The 23629-nt window shown below is 49.0% G+C and overlaps 1 protein-coding gene across 3 annotated transcripts in view; it reads left to right on the top strand.

The window, feature by feature from the left end:
• Positions 1-23629, top strand: part of LOC146809405 (bifunctional polynucleotide phosphatase/kinase-like) — a 223716-nt gene that overhangs the window by 89071 nt on the left and 111016 nt on the right. For all 3 annotated transcript variants that reach the window (XM_085616250.1, XM_085616248.1, XM_085616249.1), the window contains exon 2: positions 19060-19206. In XM_085616250.1, the coding sequence (XP_085472376.1) occupies positions 19105-19206 (102 nt within the window). In that variant the 5' untranslated portion in view covers positions 19060-19104. The remainder of the gene's footprint in view (positions 1-19059; positions 19207-23629) is intronic.

Genomic DNA, 23629 nt, shown 5'->3' with positions numbered 1-23629 from the left:
CAGTTTCTCTACTTAATCACAGCCAAGGACCTATACTTGTATAGAGCCTTCCAAGCGGACATTTCCCCCCAAAAAGTCATGTGTTAGATGTTTTAAAGTAGTTGACAGGAAGATAAGCGGTTGTACATATGAAAGACCTCCAAAAAGACTTTGTGAATGCATTTTGGAACTGCAGGATGTGTGTGATGAGACTCGGGCTGTGGTCTGGTAAACTCTTCTGTTACAAAAATGAGACACAGAAAAACAAGACTATCATATAGGCTTACACCAGGCTATTATCTGCCACTTGGACACAATTTGCAGTCTCAGTACCTCCTTGCAAGAAGAGCTTGCCAAGACAGCTGGCTGCCTTAAGCCTCTCTGCTGAAATCTTCTGAAGCCTGTGGAGTGAGGAAGCATGTGCAGCAACAGTTGTGGCACCTTGAAGCCTGTTTGTTTTGTGTTTCTACAATTACTTCTCATGGGGTCCACTCTACCCTTCTTTAACTCTTCTCCAGCCGCATTTCTTTCTCCACCCTTCCCTTTCTTCTCCCCCCTCATCTCTGCTCTCCGCTCCCCTTTAACGGTCTTCCTTTTCGTCCAGTCCTTTCTTTCCCTCTTATCTTCGTTTCCCTTTTCAATACCCGTACCTCTCCTCCTGCCTGCAGGGCCTTAATTAGGGCAGTTTAGGTGTTAGTGGTGTCTTCCGGGAGGTTGTGCCGTGGGCGTGACCGAGGAACAAACCAGCCCGGGGAGAGGAAGCAGACGGGCGGACTTTTGGCAACTGCAAAACATTAAAGTGTTGCAAGGCTAATAGAATTTTGTTGCGCTACTTACAGTGAGCCTATTCTCTACATAATGGCACATTCTTGATGCTGATTTGGCTTTTCCTCCTTCACGGTTGCCCATATTTATGTGCATTGAGCTTCATATGGTGAATTTTAATTCTTCCTTCTTTTTGGCCCATAATTAACTCGTATTGATTTAACTTCTTCACTCATTAGTGGACCTACTTATTGTGAAGTGATTTCTACATGCAGTGATTTTCACATGGCGCTTCTTTACTTGTAGAATCCACTATGCCTTAGTGGATCCTCTGAGCAACTACCTGGGTGGTTCACCCCTGGCACCCTTAATTTTTGCGTACTTCCTACCTCTGGGTGAGACCCTACGCCATTTCCTGGACCCGTACACACACATACTTCCTCCACCCTCTCTCTCTCTCTTCCTCCACCCTCTCTCTCTCTACCCCTATAGCTCTCTCACTCTACCTCTCTCTACCCCTTTACCCCTCTCTCTACCTCTCTCTCTCTCTCTACCTCTCTCTCTACCCCTCTCTCTCTCTCTCTCTCTCTCTACACAACTCTCTCTCTCTCTCTACACAACTCTCTCTCTCTCTCTCTCTCTCTCTCTCTACACAACTCTCTCTCTCTCTCTCTCTCTCTCTCTCTCTCTCTCTCTCTCTCCACAACTCTCTATCTCTCTCCACAACTCTCTATCCCTCTCTCTCTCTCTCTCTCTCTCTCTCTCTCTCTCTCTCTACACAACTCTCTCTCTCTCTCTCTCTCTCTCTACACAACTCTCTCTCTCTACCTCTAAGTGGCAGCCGGAGCCTGGTAGCACTGCATGTCCTTTAAAAAAAAAAAAAAACATTGGCATAGCCAATAGGTCTCGCCTTTAAGGCCTTATAAGTGTTTAACCATGCAACAGTTAATGTTGTTGCTCCAAGGATATTGTGCTGCATAACTAAATACTTCTAAGGTCCCAAAAGCGAGACCTTTTGGCTATTCCAGCCAATGCTTGTTCAAATTCTGCTGGGCTTTGTTGAGGGATGTGAAGGCTTGAACATTTGCTATGATCTCCTTCACAAACGTCTCACTGAAGAGGAGCCTTTCAGCATCCGCCTTAGACTCCTTATCTGATATCTCCACCAGCTTGGGATCAGTCTTTATCACAAGAGTCTTTCTGAGTTCTGCCGGAAGCTATGTGTTGCTGTTCCCTAGCAAACACCTAGCACTTTGAATTAATTCCTTAAAACAGACAGGCACACTAGAAAGCCAGATGTTGCCTACTTCTTCATGATATCCATTATTGAGGTGAGGAGGCCTGGAACACCTACAAACTTATCCTGACATAATTTCAGGGTCTTATTAATTCATTTCTCTGAATCCTTATTTGAGTCCTTACCGTTCTTAATGCTACCATTGCAAAATCAATGTCTGGTGTCATGGACAATTTCTGAGGAAGGATAGTCCTCTGGCACTCTGAACAAAGTTTACATCTGTTGTACTTGTTCGTAACGGAAGGATCAAATCCAATGGACTACAAATTGAAGGATACTGAGTTCAGTCCCAATTGAATTATAGTTGTCCTAACCACCAAAACGTCCCATTCAAAACCTCCAGGAATCTAGGTATCCCCGGGATGAGAACCTCCTAAATTAACCCCATCAATGAAGTCATTTCTGTGACATGCAGAAGGGCAGAAACGTCACCCCAATGGGTCTCAGCCACCAAAGGGAAGAAAGGGTCACCCATCATATCCATAATTCTGACTACTTTTTATGGCTCTTTAAATGAGATAAACCCTCTGGAAGATGCAAAGGTGCCAAGTGACCGTTGTATTCTTCCTTTTTCAGGACATTCCTTGCTCTCTGTGACACACTCCAGCCTCTACAAAAAATATGTCTCATCTTTAGAACAAACACATGATTCATCTGTTGAAAGAGGCAGCCTTTGAATTTTCCATCACTTCATGAATTGACTTTATAGCATGACTTTTTTGTGAATGGGCCACATCTTGAAACTTGTACTGTGGTTCCTATCGAACAAGCTCCTGCTCATAAGGTTGCTACGGTTCTTCCTTATCAATAATGGAGTTATCTCTATGGCTCTGCAGCAATTGATGATTTTAGAATTCTCAAAGTCCTTAATCCATCCTTTCAGTAGCTTTCATTGTATTTGTGGGCTACTGGTAAAAATTATATGCAAATTCAATATTAACCTTTTAAAGACCTGCATCTTTTGTATTATCTAAAAGTAGTTCGGAACAGTGAAAGGCGAGCAACCCAGGGAATTTGTCAAGGAGCAGCCAAAACACAATTATGGTCAGCTGCTGAGGGGAAAAGTATAAATTGAACACTTATTGAACAGGAAAAGGAGACTTGAGCTAAGACCCCAAAAGTTCACAAAATAAATTTTGTTCAGGCGAGCGCAACAATGCAACACGCTCTACTTGGGAAGAGCCTGTCACCTCGATCAAAGCCTGAAGAGAACAAAACACTCTGAGCGTCTCTTGCACATACGCCAACCCACTTTGTCTCTTTTTTTACCCTGAAATGGTATTCCCTGCTAATAAGTGAAGATGATTGTTTGGAAATCCTCTTCGGGTCAGGATTAAGTCCCATATGCAGAAGTAGCAACTGTGTCTGAAATCTTAAAAAAGGGATTGAGCTCACCTGAAAAGTTGACAACAGAAGAGTAACACCATGCAGTTTGATTCATTCTTGTGCTGCCAGGGCAGCAACCTACCGAGTGCTTCATCACTCGCCATCAGATGTGGAAATGCAGGTCTGGAGCTGTTTGAGCTGTTTCAAGATTTACCGGACACGGGGGACAGGTATGATTATGAGAAGGCGGTGAGAGCATTGGACCGCTACTTTGACCCACAGGTGACCCCTGATTTCGAACATTTTAAACTGAGGCAGGCGAAACAAAAGGAAGAACAGTCGGTGAATATGTTCTTTGCCAGGTTGAGGAAGTTGGCAAGCTCGTGCACGGGAAAAGCAGCTGGAGATCAGGGCGTAGTTGATTCAGGGCTACAAGTCGTCGGATCTGAGGAAGCTAATTCTGCGACAGCCAGGCATTTCGCTAGATGACATCTTAGTGCTTGGAAGATCGCATGAGCTCGTGGATACGAGGGCTGGTGAAATGGAGTCCGTCTTAGCGAGGTGGGAAATAGACACGCTGCAGGTGCAGCCCGTCACGGTCAAGGAGAAAAGTTTGGACGTCATTCAGAAGGGCTCCGATGGAGGAGCGCAACAGGAAGTGCGCGAGCATGAGGTAGAGGTTGTGGCAGTTGCAGACTAGACAGTCATCCACCGAGGGGTTGTCCTGCCCAAGGAAAGCCGTGTCTGAGGTGCGGCAAGATGGGACATTTTGCTAGAGTGTGCAGGAGTGCAGCCAAGGCTTCAATAGCAAAAGGAAAGATGAGGGAGCCGGGTTACAAAAGACAAGTGGTTAAGGCAGCAGAGGACGAAGAGGAGGTGGACAGCCTGTGCAGGAGGATGAGGATCATAGACGATGAAGAACAAATAACAAGAAACGCCCACCTCCCACGTGCCAGATGACGATAGGGGAAAGAACGGTGAGGGCGCTTATAGACACCGGAGTGTCGGTGAACATACTGGATGTTGCCCATCACCAGCAACTCAAGCCCCGACCGCCACTGTTGATGACAAAAGCACAAATCTTCACATATGGTGGAGATACTCCGATACCGCTGCAGGGAGTCATTGAGGTCGAAGTAACGCATGGCGAAATGGCGGCGAAGACAAGGTTCCAAGTGACGAAAGACAGTGCAGGAACACTGCTGGTGTGTCACTCAGCCGAAGATCTGGGGCTAGTGATGTTTGCAAAGCAGGTGCACCAGTCTCACGCAGACGACATAATGGCAGAGTTCCCCACACTGTTCAAGGGTCTGGGCTGTCTGAAGGGTGTGAAGGTCAAGCTACAGATCGATAAAACCATCAAGCCTGTGTCGCTTCGCCACAGGAGGCTGACGTTCCATCTGAGTCAACTGGTCGAAGCCGAGCTGGAGAAGCTCGAGAAAGCGGGGGTGATAGGGAAAGTATTGGGACCCACCCCGTGGGTGTCCCCATTGGTGATTGCCCCGAAACCCAAACAACCCGGGGTGATCCGCTTGTGTGTGGATATGCGCTTGCCTAACAAGGCTATTAGAAGGGAGCGCCACATAACGCCCACGATTGATGAGATAGTAGCCAACATTAATGGAGTGCAATGGTTCTCAAAAGTGGATTTGAACTCTGGCTACCACCAACTGATGCTAGATGAGAACAGTCGCTACTTGACTACGTTTTCCAGTCAAGTATGGCTGCGGCGTTTTAAGAGACTCGGCTTCGGAATATCCTCAGCGACTGAGGTCTTTCAGGATGCGATCTGAGAGGCATTGTCTGGATTAGTTGGAGTAATTAATGTAAGTGACGACGTGCTAATATTTTCAAAATCATTGGAGGAACATCATGACCGATTGAGAGCAAAGTTGAGAAGGCAGGTGAAGCAAGGTTAGACACTGCATAAGGAGAAGTGTGCGTTTTACATGAATAAGGTGAGTTCTTCGGATGCCGATTCTCCAAAGCAGGTCTCCAGGTTGATCCGCCTAAAGTGGACGCCATCAGAGCTGCAAAGATGCCCCAGAACCAGACTGAAATGCGGAGCTTCCTAGGCATGGCAAATTATTGTGGCCGCTTCATTCCTCATCTGGTGACAATATCGGAGCCATTGATAAAGCTCACAAAGAAAAATGTGGAATGGCAATGGACAAGCGTGGAGGCTAAGGCGTTTCAGGAGGTGAAAAGGACGCTTCTGCAAGGGGCGACCGTTTCCTATTTCGAACCAGGACACGCAGCGGAGCTGGTGGTGGACGCGAGTCCAGTGGGGTTAGGAGCAGTGCTCCTTCAGAAAGAAGTAAGTGAGGAGTGGGCGCCAATAGCATATGCCAGCAGAGCACTGACGTGGTACAAAAAGGGGTGGTGATGGACGGAGCATCAGAACCAATCAAACACTCACACCCAGTCAACAGATCTGGGTTTGATCCATCACTGTTCTTTAGCCCACTCTGCCACCCCAGTTCAGACATGGCCATATGCAAATCAGTCTGACCCTATGCCTCATGGGAACAGTCCAGCCCGAACTGCCAAGCCATGCCTTCCCTGGACCAGTAGAGCACTGACAGCGGTGGAATCAAGATATTCCCAGATCGAAAGGGACGCGTTGGCCATCAGGTGGGCATGCCAGCACTTCGACATTTATCTCTGCGGGCACAACTTGCGGGTGCTCACAGACCATAAACTACTAGAGCAGTTATTTGGAGGATCTGCCAGAAGTGGGCCACCTTGCATTGAAAGATGGGCTGTACAGCTTCAACACTATAACTTTGACTTCGTATACCGACCTGGAGTCCATAATCCGGCAGACTACTTGTCCCGTCATCCTCTGGTAGGGGATCGAAATCAGAAGGGTGACATGAACTCCGGGGCAGAGGCCTCGTCCTCGTGCACTGTCCTGGAAGAAGTAATGGAGGCCACAGGAGCTGTTGCGTGCCTCACGGCTGTCAGGACGGCTCTGGAGGATTACAAGTGGAAGAGTTTTCTAGAAGGAGTGAGCGTACTAACACAGCAGGAGAAGAAGTCCAGGATGGACATCTGGAGATGTCGGGATGAGCTAAGTGAGAGTGGGAACGGGCTAATCCTGAGAGGCGTGAGGATAGTGATGCCATTGAGGCTGTGGCAGAGGACAGAGTACTTGGCCCATCAAGGTCATCAAGGATTGTAGAAATCTAAGGCAAGACTGATGGCCCCCCTGCGTAAAATCAGGGACAGATCCAAGATCGCAAAGCCTTGGTTTACTGCTGAGCTATCGCAATTGAAGCTTTGCTGTAGACGTGCGGAGCGAGTTTGGAGAAAACACTATTTAGAATCTGAGAAAGCCCTTTTTAGACAGGCCCTACTGACTTATAAAACGCATATTAAAGGCGCCAAAGCACAATTCCTTGAGGAATCGCTCTTAAACGCATCGAATAAAACGCAGGCCCTGTTTAAGATTCTTGGGGATCTCTCTCGACCTACCTCTGTGGATAACGACATCCCTGCCACTCAAGCCCTATGTACTTCTTTGGCGCAGGCTTTTGAAGACAAGATCGCTGTGATCTTAAGCAAGCTTACTCCGACGCCCACTCTTGCTATTCAGCCTGTACGGGGTTCCATACTAGTGGCTGACATGGAGACAAAAGGGGCAGGTGGTGAACAGGCACAGTTGGATAGTTTTCCCCTTCCGTCTTTTGAGGAGTTCTGCCGGCTGGCTAATAGTGTATCCTCTGGCTCCCCTCGGGACCCTTTGCCACACAAATATTGGAAAATATTCCAGATGGAGCTTTTTCCCCCGCTGTACGCTATTTGCTGCCAGTCTCTTTCTTTGGCACGTGTTCCGGAGTGTTGGAAATTAGCAGTGGTCTCACCTTTGTTGAAGAAGGAAACTCTGGATCCCACCTGTCCAGCAAATTATAGACCTATATCGCTGCTTCCTTTTCCCATTAAGATTCTGGAGAAACTGGTTACTACACATCTGTCCAGTTTTATGGAGACCAATTTCCGCCTGGACGCGTCTCAATTTGGTTTTAGACCAGTACACGGCACGGAGTCTGCCCTGGTGACCGTTTTGGACGACCTTCGATCGCGAGCCGACATTAGACGAGCAGCCTTTCTAGTGCTGCTCGACATGTCGGCCGCCTTCGACACGGTCAACCATGACATCCTGGTCAGTAGACTCGAGGATGCAGGGGTGAAGGGTTTGGCTCGTGACTGGCTGATCTCTTACCTGGGAGACAGGCGCCAGGTAGTGGCTATGCCACCATTCCAGTCAGAGATTAAAGCGGTGGAGCAGGGCGTCCCGCAAGGGTCGGCCATCAGCCCTATTTTGTTCAACCTCTATCTCCGCCCTCTGGTGAGTCTGATTAAATCATTCGGCATCTCGGTTATTAATTATGCCGACGATACGCAGCTCATCTTTTCCATCGAGGGCAAGGATGCGGTGCCTCTGGAGACTTTCCATCAGTGTATGGCGTCAACTGCATATTGGCTGAGGCAGAATTCCCTGCAGTTTAATAGCTCCAAAACAGAGGTATTACACTGCTCGCTGGACCGTGTTCCTCGGCCTCTGCCTCCTGATTTCTGGCCTACATCCTTTCAGGATGCTCCCTCGGCAGCTGTCTCTGCCAGGAATCTGGGCGTAGTGTTTGGGCCTAATCTCCAATTGGACCTGTTTGTGAATAAAACTGTGTCCACTTGCATGATGCTGCTCCGCATGCTGTGGAAGATTCTTCCGCTGCTGCCGGCTCATGTTCGGCCAGAAGTGGTGCGTAGCCGAATACTGAGCAGGCTGGATTACTGCAACACACTATTGCTGGGAGCTCCGGCCAACCTGGTGGCTAAACTACAACGTGTGCAGAATATGGCGGCCAAGCTGGCTCTCTCCCGGCGCCGTTCTGACTCTTCTTCCACGGCGTTAGCTGATCTTCATTGGCTGCCTGTCCCACAGCGAATTATCTTTAAAGCACTTTGTCTAGTGTTTAAAGGACTTCATGGGCAAGGACCTGCTCCACTGCAGGAATTGTTTCAGTGGTATGTGCCCTCTCGATCCCTTCGGTCAATGTCAGCACACCTTGTGGTAATTCCGAAGGTTATGAGGGTTCGGATCGGCGGGCGGGCTTTTAGATATGTGGCAGCCAAACATTGGAATTCTCTACCCCTGTCATTGAGAAGCTCCGGGGATTTCTCTTCTTTCAGGAAGGAATTAAAAACGTATCTTTTTCCTAGGTTAGAATAAGTCCTTCTGATCGCTCTGTGTGTTGTCAGTATAATTGTCTAAGCGCCAGGATACCCTTCGGGTGACAGTCCGCGCTATACAAATACGCGATACATACATACATACATACATCCAAAGTGTGGTTTCCGGGAATGGACCAGATGGTCGAGGAAAAGGTCAGGAGTTGTCACGCATGCATCATAACAGGAAATGACACTCCCGTAATCACCGAACCACCCAGCAGGCAACCATGGGCGAATGTAAGCATGGATTTTGGGAGCTTCCCGGATGGAAGGTTTACTTTGGTAATGGTGGACAGCTATTCAAAGTTCCCTGTGATAAAAGTGGTGAGGTATACGGCATTTTGAGTCTATAAAGCCAGCTGTGGCAAATACATTCGCTCTGTTGGGGACACCGGAGGAGATGCGCACTGACAATGGTCCCCCGTCTCATGGAAAAGAGTTCAAGGAGTATCTGCAGCACTACAACGTCAGACATCGGAGAGTGATTCCCGAGTGGCCCAGGGCTAATGGAGAGGTAGAACGATTTATGAGGACAATCAACTAGGTGCTCTGAATCAGAGTAGACATGAAGGAGGATTTGCAGATATGCTTACATCGGTTTCTGAGGGCCTATCCGCAGACACCGCACAGCACAACAGGGTGCTCCCCTAGTGAACTGATAATGAAAAGAGAAGTAAGGGACTTGGTGCCGGCTAGCGAGCAGTGAGCTCCCAGGGAATTGGACAGTGAAGCAACGCAAACAAGACGACAGAGGAACAATGAAAAAGCCGTTCAGACAGAGGAACAATGAAAAAGCCAATCGGACGAGAAGAGCGAAAGAGGTGAAACTGTGCCCTGGAGACAGAGTGGTGGTGACGGGATAGAAATTTCTGACTCCTTTCGAGCATGAGCCCTGGAAGGTCGTGGAGGTGCAGAGCACCATGGTCACAGTGAGGCGAGGGGAGAGAACACTGGCCCAGAATGTGTCATGGTTCAAGAGGCAAGGGAAAATGAGTGGCCAAAGAGAGAATCAAGAGAGCATGCCAGTTATGGTGCCTGAAGAAATAAGAGTTGGAGTTAACAAGAGTGGAGGAAGAAATGACGGGAGCCGAGACGGAACCAAGAAAGGTGGCGGTCCAGAGCAAGGGAGATGCCAGGGTACCTGATCAAGGGCATCCCTATCGGCTGAGAGCCAATCCACAACCGAGCCACAGGTTGAGAGACTTTGTGTGCTATGTGCTGGAGGGCACGACGAGCTGGTCGTACAACACAAGAACTCTATTCTACGTTTCTTACTTTAGTTTCTTTTATTAGTTTGTTGTTTTAGTTTGTTCGTTTGTGATTGGTTGGGCGGGATGTAGTGAGCCACCCAGCCACGTTAATACATTGTAGCCACAATCAACCCTCTGGGCTGGACTCGGACTATGGGTATAAATAAAGGTGACGTCAGCGCTCGGGCTGTCGTCACGTAGACAGCAACTGATGTGGCTCGTGATTGTGTACCTTCATGGTGTCCCTACGCCCAAAGCCTAATTTACTCCCCTGATCCCATCACTCCCACCCCCCCAACAAGATCACCTGACTACAGGAGGCTGTTTTGAACAGTGCGCGCCAAGGCAGTGTCCGTTGGCTGCCAGCAGGTGCAGAGGGAAGAGGTAGGTCTCTGCTCCTTTATTGATTGCTCTATAGGTGGGAGAAATGAAGTGCTTGTTCCTCTTCACTGCCACTTCAAAGCGCTCCGAGCATGAGTGATGGGACGCCATTCCCTGGTTTGGTGCTCATGATGCTGTACCGCCTTGAGTATGCCATGGGGGCGAATGGAGCTGCGGCAGACACTGACGGGTTCTTGATCGTCAGCTCTGTGGGTCCCCCGGACAGACAGTCGTAAGATGCAGGAACTCAGGGCAGTGACAACAGACGTATACTCAGACTGCGCCAGAAGGGCTGCAGTGAAGACCTCTTCCGGTCTGAGGGGTGGAGTGGGGGCAGGAGGCCCTGCCCTGGCCCCGCTGTGTAGAGGGTCCTGCCTCCCTGACAGGTGTATTTCAGCATAGGAATGTGTAATAGATTGCGGCTGTAGTGTAGTTTGAGCCATGCTGCGTGGTCTGCGGCCCCTTAGACGTTCTAGCACAGGTGTGTCCAACCTCTTCTGTAATAAGAGCTACTTTATTTCAATGAAAATTATTCCAAGCTACTGATGCTGATAGTATTGCAATAGTTACTTTAGACGAGATGGCATTAGTGGCCACCATAAGCAAGATTACCAGCAGTGATCACCTCAGTGCACCAGGCTGAGTTGCCAGCAGTAATGTAAAAAATGTAAAAAAAAAGGCTTTATCAATCTGTTATAGCTCTACATGAGTAATACATCAGAGACCTAGCTACAATGTCCCTGGCTTCAGCGTAATATTAGTAATAAGTCTCCAAAGCCAATGCTTTGTCACTTATATATCCGCTTTAAATTTATTTGGGAAATTCAGCCATTTTTTTCAAACATCAGTTTATGAGAAAATGCGCACATTTTACCCTCAAGTACACACTTTTTAAGTTTGTGATACATATACTAATTCAACCAAGCAAAAGCTTCTAATTTAGTATGCTGGGCTGCACACAGGACAGCTATTTACTGGTAGCTGGAGAGCTACTAGTCGCTCACAAGATGCTCATTGGAGAAGCCTGTTTAGGTCTCGCCTAGGCAGCGCGCATTCTCAGCTCTAGGAGATGACCTTTTGGAATTGGTCTGCCCTTTTCAAGCACTCGTGTTTGTGCTATCATCCACCTTGAGGGAGCAAGCAGCGGCACGCAGGGGTCATCTATTTATTTTGTATTCCCTCTACGCTCCACCCCTCTGCGCCTTAATCTGTTCTGTCAAGCAGTAAATGTGAAACTTAAAGTTTTGACTGTAACATCTCCGATCAGCATTTCCGTTCGAGATACAAATAAATTAAAAAAAACACATGGACGCCCCTTCTCTCTTTAACTCGAAAAGAATATTTTTTTAAACAACTTAAAACTGGAGCATTCTCATGGATGGGATACCGTCTGGGCCAGTGGTATAATTAGGCATTTCTAAGGATCCTGCTTAATTGACAGGCTGACAAGTTAGAGGCAAGAAAAACAACCCTCCCCCCCCAGCCAAAGGAACAAATCCATTTTTTTTCTCAGTTGGGAGAAAACCCACTCTGTCGGGCGAGGCAAGCACGGCAAAGAACCGTGCAAGGCGTTCAGGAGACTACCCGAGCTGCGTACCTAGGTGTCAAATTATGTTATTTACGCGTATAGCATTTGTTATGTACTTTTTTCAACAATATTTTGCCAATTATTACAATAAAGAAGTTGAAGAGAAAATGGAACACATTTCCACTTTTCACTACGCTACTTTCCGCATTATGGATCGCAATGGACTTGAAAAGGGTTTGGAACAAGAAACCACCGTAAATTTTAGCATATACATTAACTGTGTTCGATGATCTTGGACAATTCTTGTCACCTCAAATGCGCTGGTATGTGTTCGTGCCTGTATTAAGCACCATTTGAAAAGCGTGCTTTTTTACACAAGAGTCAACTTCAAAGAACGAACCTTCCAGAACCTGACCGAATGTTCACCACGTATTAGTAATTTTTGTATAGCAGAGGTAGGAGAAGACGAAACACAAGCTCGTGTACATCAAGTGGGGACTACACAAATATATGTCTCATTGTTAGGCACAAGGAGATTAAGTGATTTGTCCAGAATCACACCGTGTTGCTCCAAGAGCGCAGCTAGGATTCGAGCCTAGGCCACGAAGTTTCAAGTTCTGCAGCTCTAGCCATTAGGCCACACCTCCTCCCATTTGCAACATTGGCAGTTACACTTAGGGGGCCAGTTAAATTAGTCCTGGCACTTCATTCATTCGCTCACTCCGTGGAATAGACAGTCTTGAGACTCCTACAGGTCCAGAGAGACAAGTGCTGCTAGTGTGACTGGTTCCTTGCAGTGAGACATGTCTGCAGCCTGGTTTGAGAGAGTTCCCTTCCAGAGAGACCTGTCGCTGTGCAGAGAAACCTGTGCAACAGTGAATCACGAGTGTACAAACTTCCTTGGAACAGATAGCTATCTGATACGGATAGAACTTGGCTCGCAGGGAGGAAGATGCCGAACCTAACGTGGGAAAAACGCAGGGTGTTTTAGGAACATTGTTTTTGGATGACTACATAACACTTCAGTGAAGCAGCGCTTCGGAATAATTGGAGTTTTACTGGTGCGCCATCCCCATCCCCCCCAAACAATGTGTGCTATATCCGCTCCCTCTACTGTGGCTTTAGCCCCCATCCCACTCACTGCTGTGGCTAAAACCCTCCATCCCACCCACTGCTGTGGCTAAACCCCCCCATCCCACTGTCTGTTTTAGGTACATCCCTCCCCATCCTGCCTATTTTGGATATATCCTCCCCCATTCCACCAATTCCATGTGTGGGCTTTCTGCTTGTATGTTACTTCTGTGCTAGTCTCTGGCAAAACACTAGAACTAGAATGTGAGCGACTACAGTGTCCGATCACCTTTGGTGTTTGGCAGTCTACTGTAGTGTGACTATCTTACTGATCCAACCAGACTATGGCCATGCTGCACATAGTTTGGTCCTTCGCAGATGCGGAATGCATAAAAGGAGGAAGCTTGTCTGGCCCCTTCTCTTTGGCCTTCTGGGTGTCCTGCTTTGTGAAGGAAGTGGTTTGAGTGGTGAAATGATGACGGCAAGGTGAGTTTTTCAACTAGCTAACATGGCTCATTGGAATTCAAAGCTTTAGACATTATTCCACGAGAAACCAGAGAGAGCGAGCGGACTCCCATAAAGTGTCTGTAGCAGCTGTGGGCTGCACGGGGTGCTTGCTTAGTGAAGAGTGGGGGGGCACCATACTGCCTGGGTCTGGGTATTTCCTTGGATGTTGGGCGGGTCGCTCTGAGGTGGTGAGCTTGTTTATTGTTTAAGTTGCAAGGTTGAGGTCTAATAGTTTTCACCTATGCCGGCAGGACAGTTGTGCATCCAGGGTCGGGAGGGAAGGGTGGGCCTCGTGTGGAGTGGTGGGGTCCTTTGAGTTGTTTAGACATTGGGGTGTGCACTCCGGCAATCCAGTGTGACTTTTTCTGTGGACTGCAGGTCCACGTTCCCTAGTTTGGTTGACACGGGAAAGATGGGGTGACAGGCACTCATTGTTGGTTGGTTGGGGCCCACTTGGCAGAGAGGGGGTTTGGATTGGGGAGGGGAGGCTGGGCTTGAGGGGTAGTTTATGTTTAGCTCATGGCGGCTCACATTTAAATGCATGGTTGGGGCATCGGGGGGCAGGCAAGGGATGAGGATAGATCCAATGTACCGTGGGACCTTGTATGGGAATGGGTGATCAGGCGCAGATAAGGATCTGGACGTGGAACGTCAACGGTTTGGGCAATAAGGTTAAGACGACACTGGTGCTACAGCGCGGAGGCCCCACTCCCCAGACGTAGTGCTCCTCCAGTAGACGCATCTTCGGGGGGAACAGGTGCAATGCCTTAGACCGCTTTGGATACAGGATGGTGGCTCACTCGGAGTTCACGTCAGGATCCAGGGGAGTGGGGATTCTTGTCCAGAATACCCTGCCTGTGGTCAACACCGGCACATGGACGGAGGACTCGGGGGTGTATGGCATCGGTGGTAGCTAGATGGGAGGGGAGGCTAATAGTTCTTAGCTCGTGTTACGTTCCACCTGGCCTACATGCCTTGACGTTTAGGAAGTTGGGTTCACACTTAACGGGCCTCCCCCAGGGAACGCTCGTGCTGGGGGGGACACAAACGCGATCATGGATGCTGGCTGCGATCGCTCAGTGGTGAGACTGGGTAATAGGGGGGAAATGGGCCTTAGGGGCTTCGTTACAGCCATGGGTCTTAGTGACATATGGCGCTCGCACCACCCCTCCCAAAGGCACTACACATTCTATTCAGCCAGACATGGATACTTTTCCAGATTAGATCACATTTTTACGCGAGAGGACCAACTAGGGGATTTTGCGGAACCCTGCATTATGGCCCGGGGAATCTCGGACCACTCCCCGGTGGGTGTGGTCCTCAGGGGGGCAACAACCACCCGGGTGGCCTTCCCTAGGCTAGATCCATGGCGCCTTAGGGATGACTCCATAAAGGGCAAGTTAAGGGAATGCTCTCAACTATACTTTGCTGAGAATCGGGGCTCGGTCGACTCCCAGCTCACTTTGTAGGAAGCATATAAAACGACCCTGAGGGGCCAGGGCCAGGCCCAAGCGCTGATTGCGGCCCAGAAGAAGGAGGAATCGCTGCAGATTCGGCAATTGGAAAAGGAAATCGAGGATATGGAGCGAAGGGCCTGCGGGACTCCCTCGCCGGACCTAGCCCACACTCTAGCCCTCAAGCAGAAGGAACTTCGGTCGCTAGCTGAGGGCAAATGGAGCGATGTCCCGAGCATTCCCCCTGCGCGGGGGGACCAGGCAGGGGTGTCCATTGTCCCCGCTTCTTTTCACTCTGGCTCTCGAGCCTCTAGCGCACTGGATCAGAAGGGACAGGTCTTTTTGGGGCCTGGCGCTCAACGATGACTGGGAAGAGTGTATATCTTTATACGCAGATGATATCGTCCTATATTTGGCCTGACCATACCATTCGATTGCGTAGGCGCTTCATCTCTTTGAGTTGTTTGGGAGCTACTCTGGCTACACAATTAATTGGGCCAAATCCCTATTTTATCCCCTTTCGGGTCCGCCACCAAGGATCCTGAGGGGCTGTTCGGCATCGATAGTGACAGAAGGCTTCAGATATTTGGGGGTATATGTCACCAGGGATAGGGCGGAGTGCTCTACCAAAAACCTTGAACCCCGTTTGGCGAGGCTGGCATCAGATGTGTCCCACTGGAGGTCCTTGCCTCTCTCCCTAATTGGGCGTGCTGCGCTGTTCAAAATGTTGGCACTGCCGAGGCTTCTGTACGTCTTGCAAAATACACCGTACCCGGTCCCGAGCGGGGTGTTTAGGCGTATATCTCAGTCTGTACAAACGCTGCTATGGGAGGGTGGAAACCCGAGGATAGCGATGCGAAAACTCGCGAGAGGAGTGTACGACGGGGGGCTGGCGCTCCCGGACGCCCAGTTGTACTACTGGGCATCCCAACTGCAAGTGGTCAATGACTGGATCTATGCGCCGGGTTCAGAACCTGCTTATCGAGTGGATAGGTATGCTATGCTGGGAGGTAATTGCAAGCCACTCCTTTTCTCTCAACGGTTGCGCAGGGACCTGCCCTCGCACATGGGGTGGTACTCCAATGCTGGCGAGAAGCTAATACATTTCTGGGGTGGGCCGGTACCCTGACAGGTAGGACCCCCCCCTATGGGTGGGGGACCACCTGACAGAAGTTAAGGGGCTCGTGGGCTTCAAGGGCTGGAAATTAATTGGGATTGAATACCTGGGTGACGTATGGAAGAGAGATGCCCCTAGATCCTTCAAATATTTCAAACAAGAATACCATTTGCACGACTCCCAGCATTTTCATTACCTTCGCCTTATTCACGCCCTGCGCACCCATGTATGCCCCGACACTTCCATTCCAGAATATTCTCCCATGGAGGACAGGCTCCTTCTTGACCCCATCCTTGGTAGGCCAACGTCCACTATTTACCGTAAACTCATAAACAATATGCCTGACCCGCTGGTGTCCCTGAGGGAGAGATGGGAGGGAGATATCGGTCACCTCGAGGACGAAGACTGGCAGGATACCCTGCAAAGCCGCTATTCGGATAAGGTTCCACCTCGTACAACTGAAAATTTTGCACCGGTTGTATTACCCGCGAACTCATCTTTTCGCATGGGGCAGGAGCCTGTCTCCACTATGCGCGAGGGGGTGCCAGGGGCAGGGGACATTCTAATATATCCTCTGGGAATGCCCGAACATAGTACCCTTTTGGACGAAAGTAGAACGCACAATGGCGGAAGTGGTGGGTTCGCCAGTCCCTGTGGAGCCCAAGTGGCTTCTCCTCATGATCAAAGGACCCACAGATTGGTCCAGATACCACGAGATCTGGTTGACAATGGCAGCTGGGGTGGCGAAGCGCAATATTGCCAGTTGCTGGGAGGCGCGGGCGCCAACACAATGGGACCATTGGCTCAGGGATCTAGACTGGTGTCAGAGGGCAGAGGAAACTATATACAAGTCCAGGGGCTGTGTGAAAAAATGGAAAAAGGTATGGGGGCCTTGGCGGAGGTATCGGGCATCACGGGGTGGGGGTGGGGGGGTCAAGTGTGAATATATCATTGTACTGTTATGATGGCTTGCGATTGTACCATGCATAGGAGTTTCCCGCTATGCCGTGCGAATTTGGTTGTATTCTGAATGAGCACATGAGCAAAGTTAATAAAAAGAATAATAAAAAAAAAAGCTTTAGACATTATTGAATGTGGTTTAAATTTGAGGCTGGCTTGTAAGGACAGCCATGCCGACTGTCTCAGGATAGTGAGTGTTGAGGCTGCGTTTCTCCTGGTTGGTTATCAGTATGTCGATGGCTTGCAGCCCAGCCTTCAATGCTTCAAGGGTTGTAGGGAGACCGCTGAGCAGAACTTTACTCCTTTTCGCTGTGGGACCGAATGAAGCCCTAGCTGATCGGAACAGCTACATTCTTGTGAGGTGGCTGAGCTGGTGCAAGGTTATCTGGGATTAGTGGTGGTTGGCGCTATACAAATATGAGTAACGTAACATTTCTTTTTGACATTTTCACTGAAGGTTAGGTTGATGTTGATACCAAGGGCCAAGGCGTTTCCTTTTGGGAAGCCAGACCTTGATCTAGGACTAGTCGTGCTGCCATCCAAGTTCACAATTCAGTTTTGGTTGGGTTGAGCTTTGGCTAACGGCAGACATCCATGCTTGGATTGTTTTTAGGCTGGTTGTCACTGACCCACAATACTTTAAAGTCGAGTTGTGTTTCGTTGTATTTGTGTTGTATTGTAGTCGAACTGGACTTTGAGCCCAAAGCAGCCCTGGCAAATTTTGTCAGACCATCCTCCGTACAGTGTATAGCGAATGAGCACAGCGAGTGAGCCTGACAAATGCAAGGGGGCTTTGGCAGGTTCTCCCCCGAGGAAATTTGGGGACAAAATGGCAAAAATTGTGCATTTTGCAACACAGTTTCCATTATATTTTCAATTGGATTAGCTTTTAAAGCATAGTAAATGATAACCTTACAGTGCACCAGGATACAAAAATCTTTGTTGGGGTTCTTCAATGCTCCCCTCACCATCACCCTCCAACAGTGCCTCTCATCTCTCCATAGGCTCACTCTCACATGCATTTTATTTGTTTGTAGCGCCTTTCATACCAATGTAGGGTGTCAAAACACTTTACATCTCACACAAAGACAGATACTATCATAAGTGTGTAAATCAGTGTATAGAAAATGTTACAAAGAAAAAGAGAACTACAAGGTGTATGATTCACATGTCATCCATACTGGTAGGCATTTTTTAAGAGTTCTTTATCTGGAGAAGCACAAACTCAGTATTCCGAATCTAACACAGTGATTAGGTTGGCTTTACTAATAAGAATTTAAATCTACCCCAAGAAACCCCTTTTCGCAACATTAGAGTAATGAAAAACTTGGGGAAAACATTACTTTCTAACCTATACCATGCAGTTTGCATGCTGCACTTTGGCAGTTCATAGCTCCCTGTGCTAGATTATGATTGTAGCTTGTGAACTGCACAGTAGTAAAAGGATCTCTGTGGCAAAAGCAGTAACTCACTGAGTTATGAACATAAATAATTGTTCTGTGATCTACATGGTGCAGATTCTTTGCAGCAGGCATGTTGACCCTCTGTGCTGCCTTAGAACTACCACTAGACGAGATCTCTCCCCAGCAGGTACATTACTCACCAGAGTTATCTTGACACTTTTACTGTTGCCTTAACTCTGCAGCAGGTGCTTTTAAAACTGTTGCTCTGCTACAAAACCAGCCTCCAGTAACAAAATCGGCCACCAACCCTTCCAGCCTCCCAGCAAAACCCATGATGCACTGTATGGCCAGTCTAGTCTTGATTGTAGTATGGTGCTTGTATAGCAATTACGGAACTCATGGGGCGCGCTGAAGCACTTATTCACACAGTTGTAGTAGAGTGATGTCTTACTGCACCATCTGGAGCAGTAGGAATTTCATACATCAACCGAGGATCATTGTTGCAAGTATGGGTCCATATTGCACACAGCAGGGTACTCGGTAAGGGGGGGATTCTGCAGGAGAGGTTTTTCACAGGTTGATGCCTGCCTAGTTGAAATGAGATCACCACTACTGTACGGAAGGTGACCACGCGGGATGAAACGTTGGCTAGCAGGGTTAAGTGGTCTGAGACTATGACAGGTCCCCGACTATTTGAACTCAATGTTTTCCTTCGTGATTTATTTGCATATGTTTACCCTTCTTTGGAAGTGCTACACTGAGACTAACCACTATTTGTTGCCCTAGGTTTCAAAGAGTTGGTGTAGATGGAGTGTTTTCTACTGAGCCAGGATGGGGACCATGACCCTATACTGCTTCCTGATGGCAAGGCTTTGGTGCTTGGCCGGGGCCCCGAGACCTGCATCAAGGATTCCAAATGCTCAAGAAGGCAAGGTATGGCAAGATTCTCCCCACAAAAGCAGCACATCCTAAACAGATTTACATGCCACCTCACTTTAATTGTTGTATTAGGTTTGGAACTCTGATACAATATGTCACAATACTCATACGCAGTAAACTCAATATCCCTTCAGTAACATCACTATTGAAATAAGTATGTCTTCAGTTACTGATAGGCAAAGTAAGACATTTGAAAGTATACATAGCACAAAAGACTATGGGCCCGATTCACAAAAGTAATCTGCGACAAAATTCTAACTATATGACTTTCGGTATTCACAGAAGGCGTTTAGAGTACTAAAAATAGGATTTGTCTCAGTCAATCTTGAGTTTTGGTCTTAAGTTAAACTTAAGACAAACTTAAGTTTAACTGAGACAAAATCCTAACTTTAATACTCCTAAATACCTTCTGTGAAAACTGAAAGTCGTAAAGTTAGGATTTTGTCTCCAATTACTTTTGTGATTCGGGCCCTATGAGGCTCTACTTCTGGGACCGAGATGTGACCCTAAATAGTTTTACAGTACTTGCTTGCAAGATACTATAACAAAAAGGTCTGTCAGCTGTGCTATCCCATGAAAATTAAGTGTTCACAATGTCATCTCAAGAGCTGGGGTTGACCAGTCCTCTTTGATCCCTGGAAATCTTTGGGTCTTTGTTATGGACCAGACTTTTCAATGGCTCTTGGTTAGGGCAGAATGTCGCATTTAAATTTTATGTTATATTCTCTTTTATTTTTACAAACATTGGGGGGTTGGGCCCTTGACAACAATCACCACAAGCCTCTATTAATACTCTAAACTACAAAACAGTAGGTGGCTGCGTGATTTAAATTCACTTAACTTTGGAGGAACGTCCCGTTAATCAATAGACATGGCCTTTGTAATCATTTCCCATTACCGCACTCATTTTTAGAATTTGTTATGCATAGAAAAATATATCACCATCTTATGCATGATTCATAAACATAAATACAAAACATTACTTGACATAAACAAGTGCATTCACAAAACGTATACAAGTGTGTTAACAATACATTGCTCAACCAGTCCTATAGTTGATATTGAGAGGGATATATTTGCTTAGCCCTCTTGGAATAAGTTGAGAGGTTCTACCACCATCTGATATGGTGCTAAAAAAATTGATTCAGAGCTCCTAATTTTAAGTGATTATGGCTGTAATAGTAGGTGGCAAAGAATGGGTGTGGTGTGATCATGTCTGCCTGTGGAGTAAACCAGTCTCCCACAAACGTTTAGAACTGCTTTGACTGGGGTAATTGATGTTTGGTGGAAATCCTGCGAAAACTGCATTTCTGAAGCCTAGTCTTGACATGACTAAATTGTGAACCACAGTTTTGAGATGTTAGTAGGAGATGACATGGTGGGTTTTCAATAGTAAGAAAAACTGATCAAAAGAGAAAATGGGGGAAGATCTATAGAGCAATATCTAAATCTCAACCTAGATTTGGTAGGTTATTTGGGGAATGCTTAAGAGAACAAATCATTCAATCAATCAATCGATCAATCGGGGAATTGTAAGCACGCTAATCACCCGTGAGGGTCTCAAGGCGCTGAGGGTGGGAGGGGGCGCGCAGATCTGTTTAGTCGAAGTGCCAGGTCTTGAGGGTCTTCCTGAAGGTGTTCAGGGAGGGGGCGTGTCCGGTGTCTGCCGGTAGCTCATTCCAGGTCTTGGCTGCAATGTGAGAGAAGGATCTTCCATCTGCTCTGGCTCTGTGGATGCGCAGGGTTTCGGTCAGTGCGAGGTTGGAAGGTTGAAGGTTTATTTTCGGTACGTGGAAGTTGATTCTGTCGTTGAGGTATTTGGGTCCGTTGTTGTGTAGGCATTTGTAGGCATGAGTGATGATTTTGAAAGTGACTCTTTTCTCCACGGGGAGCCAATGGAGACTTCGTAGGTGTTGACTGATGTGTTAGTGTCGGGGGATGCCGAGGACGAGTCTGGCGGTTCTGTATTGTCTGAGTTTGCAGAGTAGGGACTTGTTGATAACGGCATAGAGTGCGTTCCCATAGTCCAGTCTGCTGGTGATGACTGCGTGGGTGACTGTCTTCCTTGACTCAGGGGGGATCCACTTGAAGGTCTTGCGGAGGGTGTTGATGCAGCTGGAGGTGACTGCGTTGACATGTCAGTGATGAGTCGAGTATGATGCCAAGGTTTTTGACGTGGTCTGAGGGGGTAGGTGGGCTTCCGAGGGCAGTCGGCCACCAGGTGCTGTCCCATGCAGAAGGGGTGGTACCGAGGACTAGGACTTCTGTCTTCTCGGCGTTTAGCTTCAGGCAGCTGTTGGTCATCCAGACTGCGAGATCTTGCATTCCTTTCTGGAAGTTGAGTTTGGCAGTGGTAGGGTCTTTCGTGAGGGAGAGGATAAGCTGGGTGTCGTCGGCGTAGGATACGATGTTGAGGCCGTGTTGTCGGACGATGGCTGTGAGCGGGGTCATGTAGGTGTTGAAGAGGGTAGGGCTCAGGGATGAACCCTGTGGGACTCCGCTGGTGATTTTCGTGGGATCGGAGAGGAAGGGTGAGAGTCTGATCCTTTGGCTTCTTCCAGTGAGGAATGATCGGATCCAGTCCAGGGCTGTTCCTTATATGCCTGCGTCGTGTAGTCTGTCGACTAGTGTGCAGTGGGAGACGGTGTCGAAGGCCGCTGATGGGTCGAGTAGGATGAGGGCTGTGGAGTGGCCTTGATCCAGGAGGGTGCGTATGTCATCTGTGGCGGCGAGTAGGGCGGTCTCTGTGCTGTGGTTTCTTCGGAATCCGGATTGGGACGAGTCAAGGACGGCGTTCTCTTCAATGAATCGTGTCAGTTTCCAGTGGACTGTTTTCTCTGCAACTTTGGCTGCGAAGGGGAGGAGCGAGATGGGACGATAGTTCTTGAGGTCGGTGGGGTCAGCTGTGGGCTTCTTGAGCAGAGGTCGTCTGGGAAGGTGCCTGTTTTGAAGGTGGTGTTGATGGTGCGTTGTAGTTCAGGTGCGATGACAGCCGTGGTTCTGTGGTAGATGTGAGGGGGGGCAGGGGTCAGTGGGGCTCCCCGAGTGGATGCTTTTCATGGTCAAGGCGGTATCTTCGTCCGTGATCGGTGTCCAGTTGGAGATGGGGGGCTGGCTGGTGTTTCTGGGGGGCGAGGGGCTGTCTGTGGGACCTGGTGGATGGTCGATGAAGTTGTCGTAGAGGTTTTTGATCTTGAGGTGGAAATAGGTTCCAAGCTCTTCGCAGAGGTCTTGGGATGGGGTGATGTCTGTGGCTTCGCTACGTGGGTTGGTGAATTCTTGAATGCCACTGAAAAGTTCCTCGGAGTTGGTGGAGTTGGCCAGGATTTTGTTGTGGATGAAGTTCCTCTTGATGGCTCTGATCTGGTTGCTGCCCCGCCCCCCTGCTCGCCCATTCGCCGCCCCGCTCCCGCCTCCCAGCTCCCGCCTCCCAGCTGCTCCTCTCTCCCATCTCCCCTTATATGGCAGCCGCTGCGCGGTGAGGAGAGCGACCCTTGACCCAGTTTACAGGCAGGTCGCTCCCCACGCCGCACAGCACCACCTGTGTGTTCGTGCCCCTTAGCCCGCTGCCTGCCTGAAGTTCGAGGCCCGCCTCCACCCACAGGCTACCACCTGCGCCTCATCCCTGGTGGCAAGTGGTAAGCCGTTAGCGCTCTGCGCTCGATCTGCCCCTTTTGCCTGTGTGCCTGTTGTAATTGCCTCTCTGTTGTGGTATTAGCTGTATTTTTACTGTTTTCCCTTTTGTGCACTGTTCATTGTTTTGTACCCGTGTTTTGCCTTCTGTATCCTCTGCCCGCCCGTTTTTCCTGCTGCTGCGTCCCCTGCGGCCCCGCCCCACTGCTCGCCCATTCGCCCCCCGCTCCCGCCTCCCAGCTGCTCCTCCCTCCCACCTCCCCTTTTATGGCGGCTGCTGCGCGGTGAGGAGAGCGACCCTTTACCCTGTTTACAGGATGGTCGCTCCCCACACCACACAGCACTACCTGTGTGTTGGTGCCCCTTAGCTCGCTGCCTGCCTGAAGTTCGAGACCCAGCCTCCACCCGCAGGCTACAACCTGCGCCTCATCCCTGGTGGCCAGTGGTAAGCCGTTAGCGCTCTGCGCTCGATCTGCTCCTTTTGCCTGTCTGCCTGTTGTAAGTGCCTTTTGTGCACTGTTCATTGTTATGTACCTGTGTTTTGCCTTCTGTATCCTCTGCCCGTCCGTTTTTCCCGCTGCTGCGTCCCCTGCGTCCCCGCGCCCCTGCTTGCCCATTCTCCGCCCCGCTCCCGGCACCCAGCTGCTCCTCCCGCCCACCTCCCCTTATATGGTGGCCGCTGCGCAGCCGCGCCAGACCCCCTGGCCCCCGCGAACGCCAGGACATCCAACTCCACTACGACTCTAACACCCTCCACGCACTCAACACTGGACGACCGCACGCC

The sequence above is a fragment of the Triturus cristatus genome, chromosome 7 (assembly GCF_964204655.1).
Source record: "Triturus cristatus chromosome 7, aTriCri1.1, whole genome shotgun sequence".
NCBI classification, from domain to species: domain Eukaryota; kingdom Metazoa; phylum Chordata; class Amphibia; order Caudata; family Salamandridae; genus Triturus; species Triturus cristatus.
This window is presented reverse-complemented; position numbering and strand designations above follow the sequence as displayed.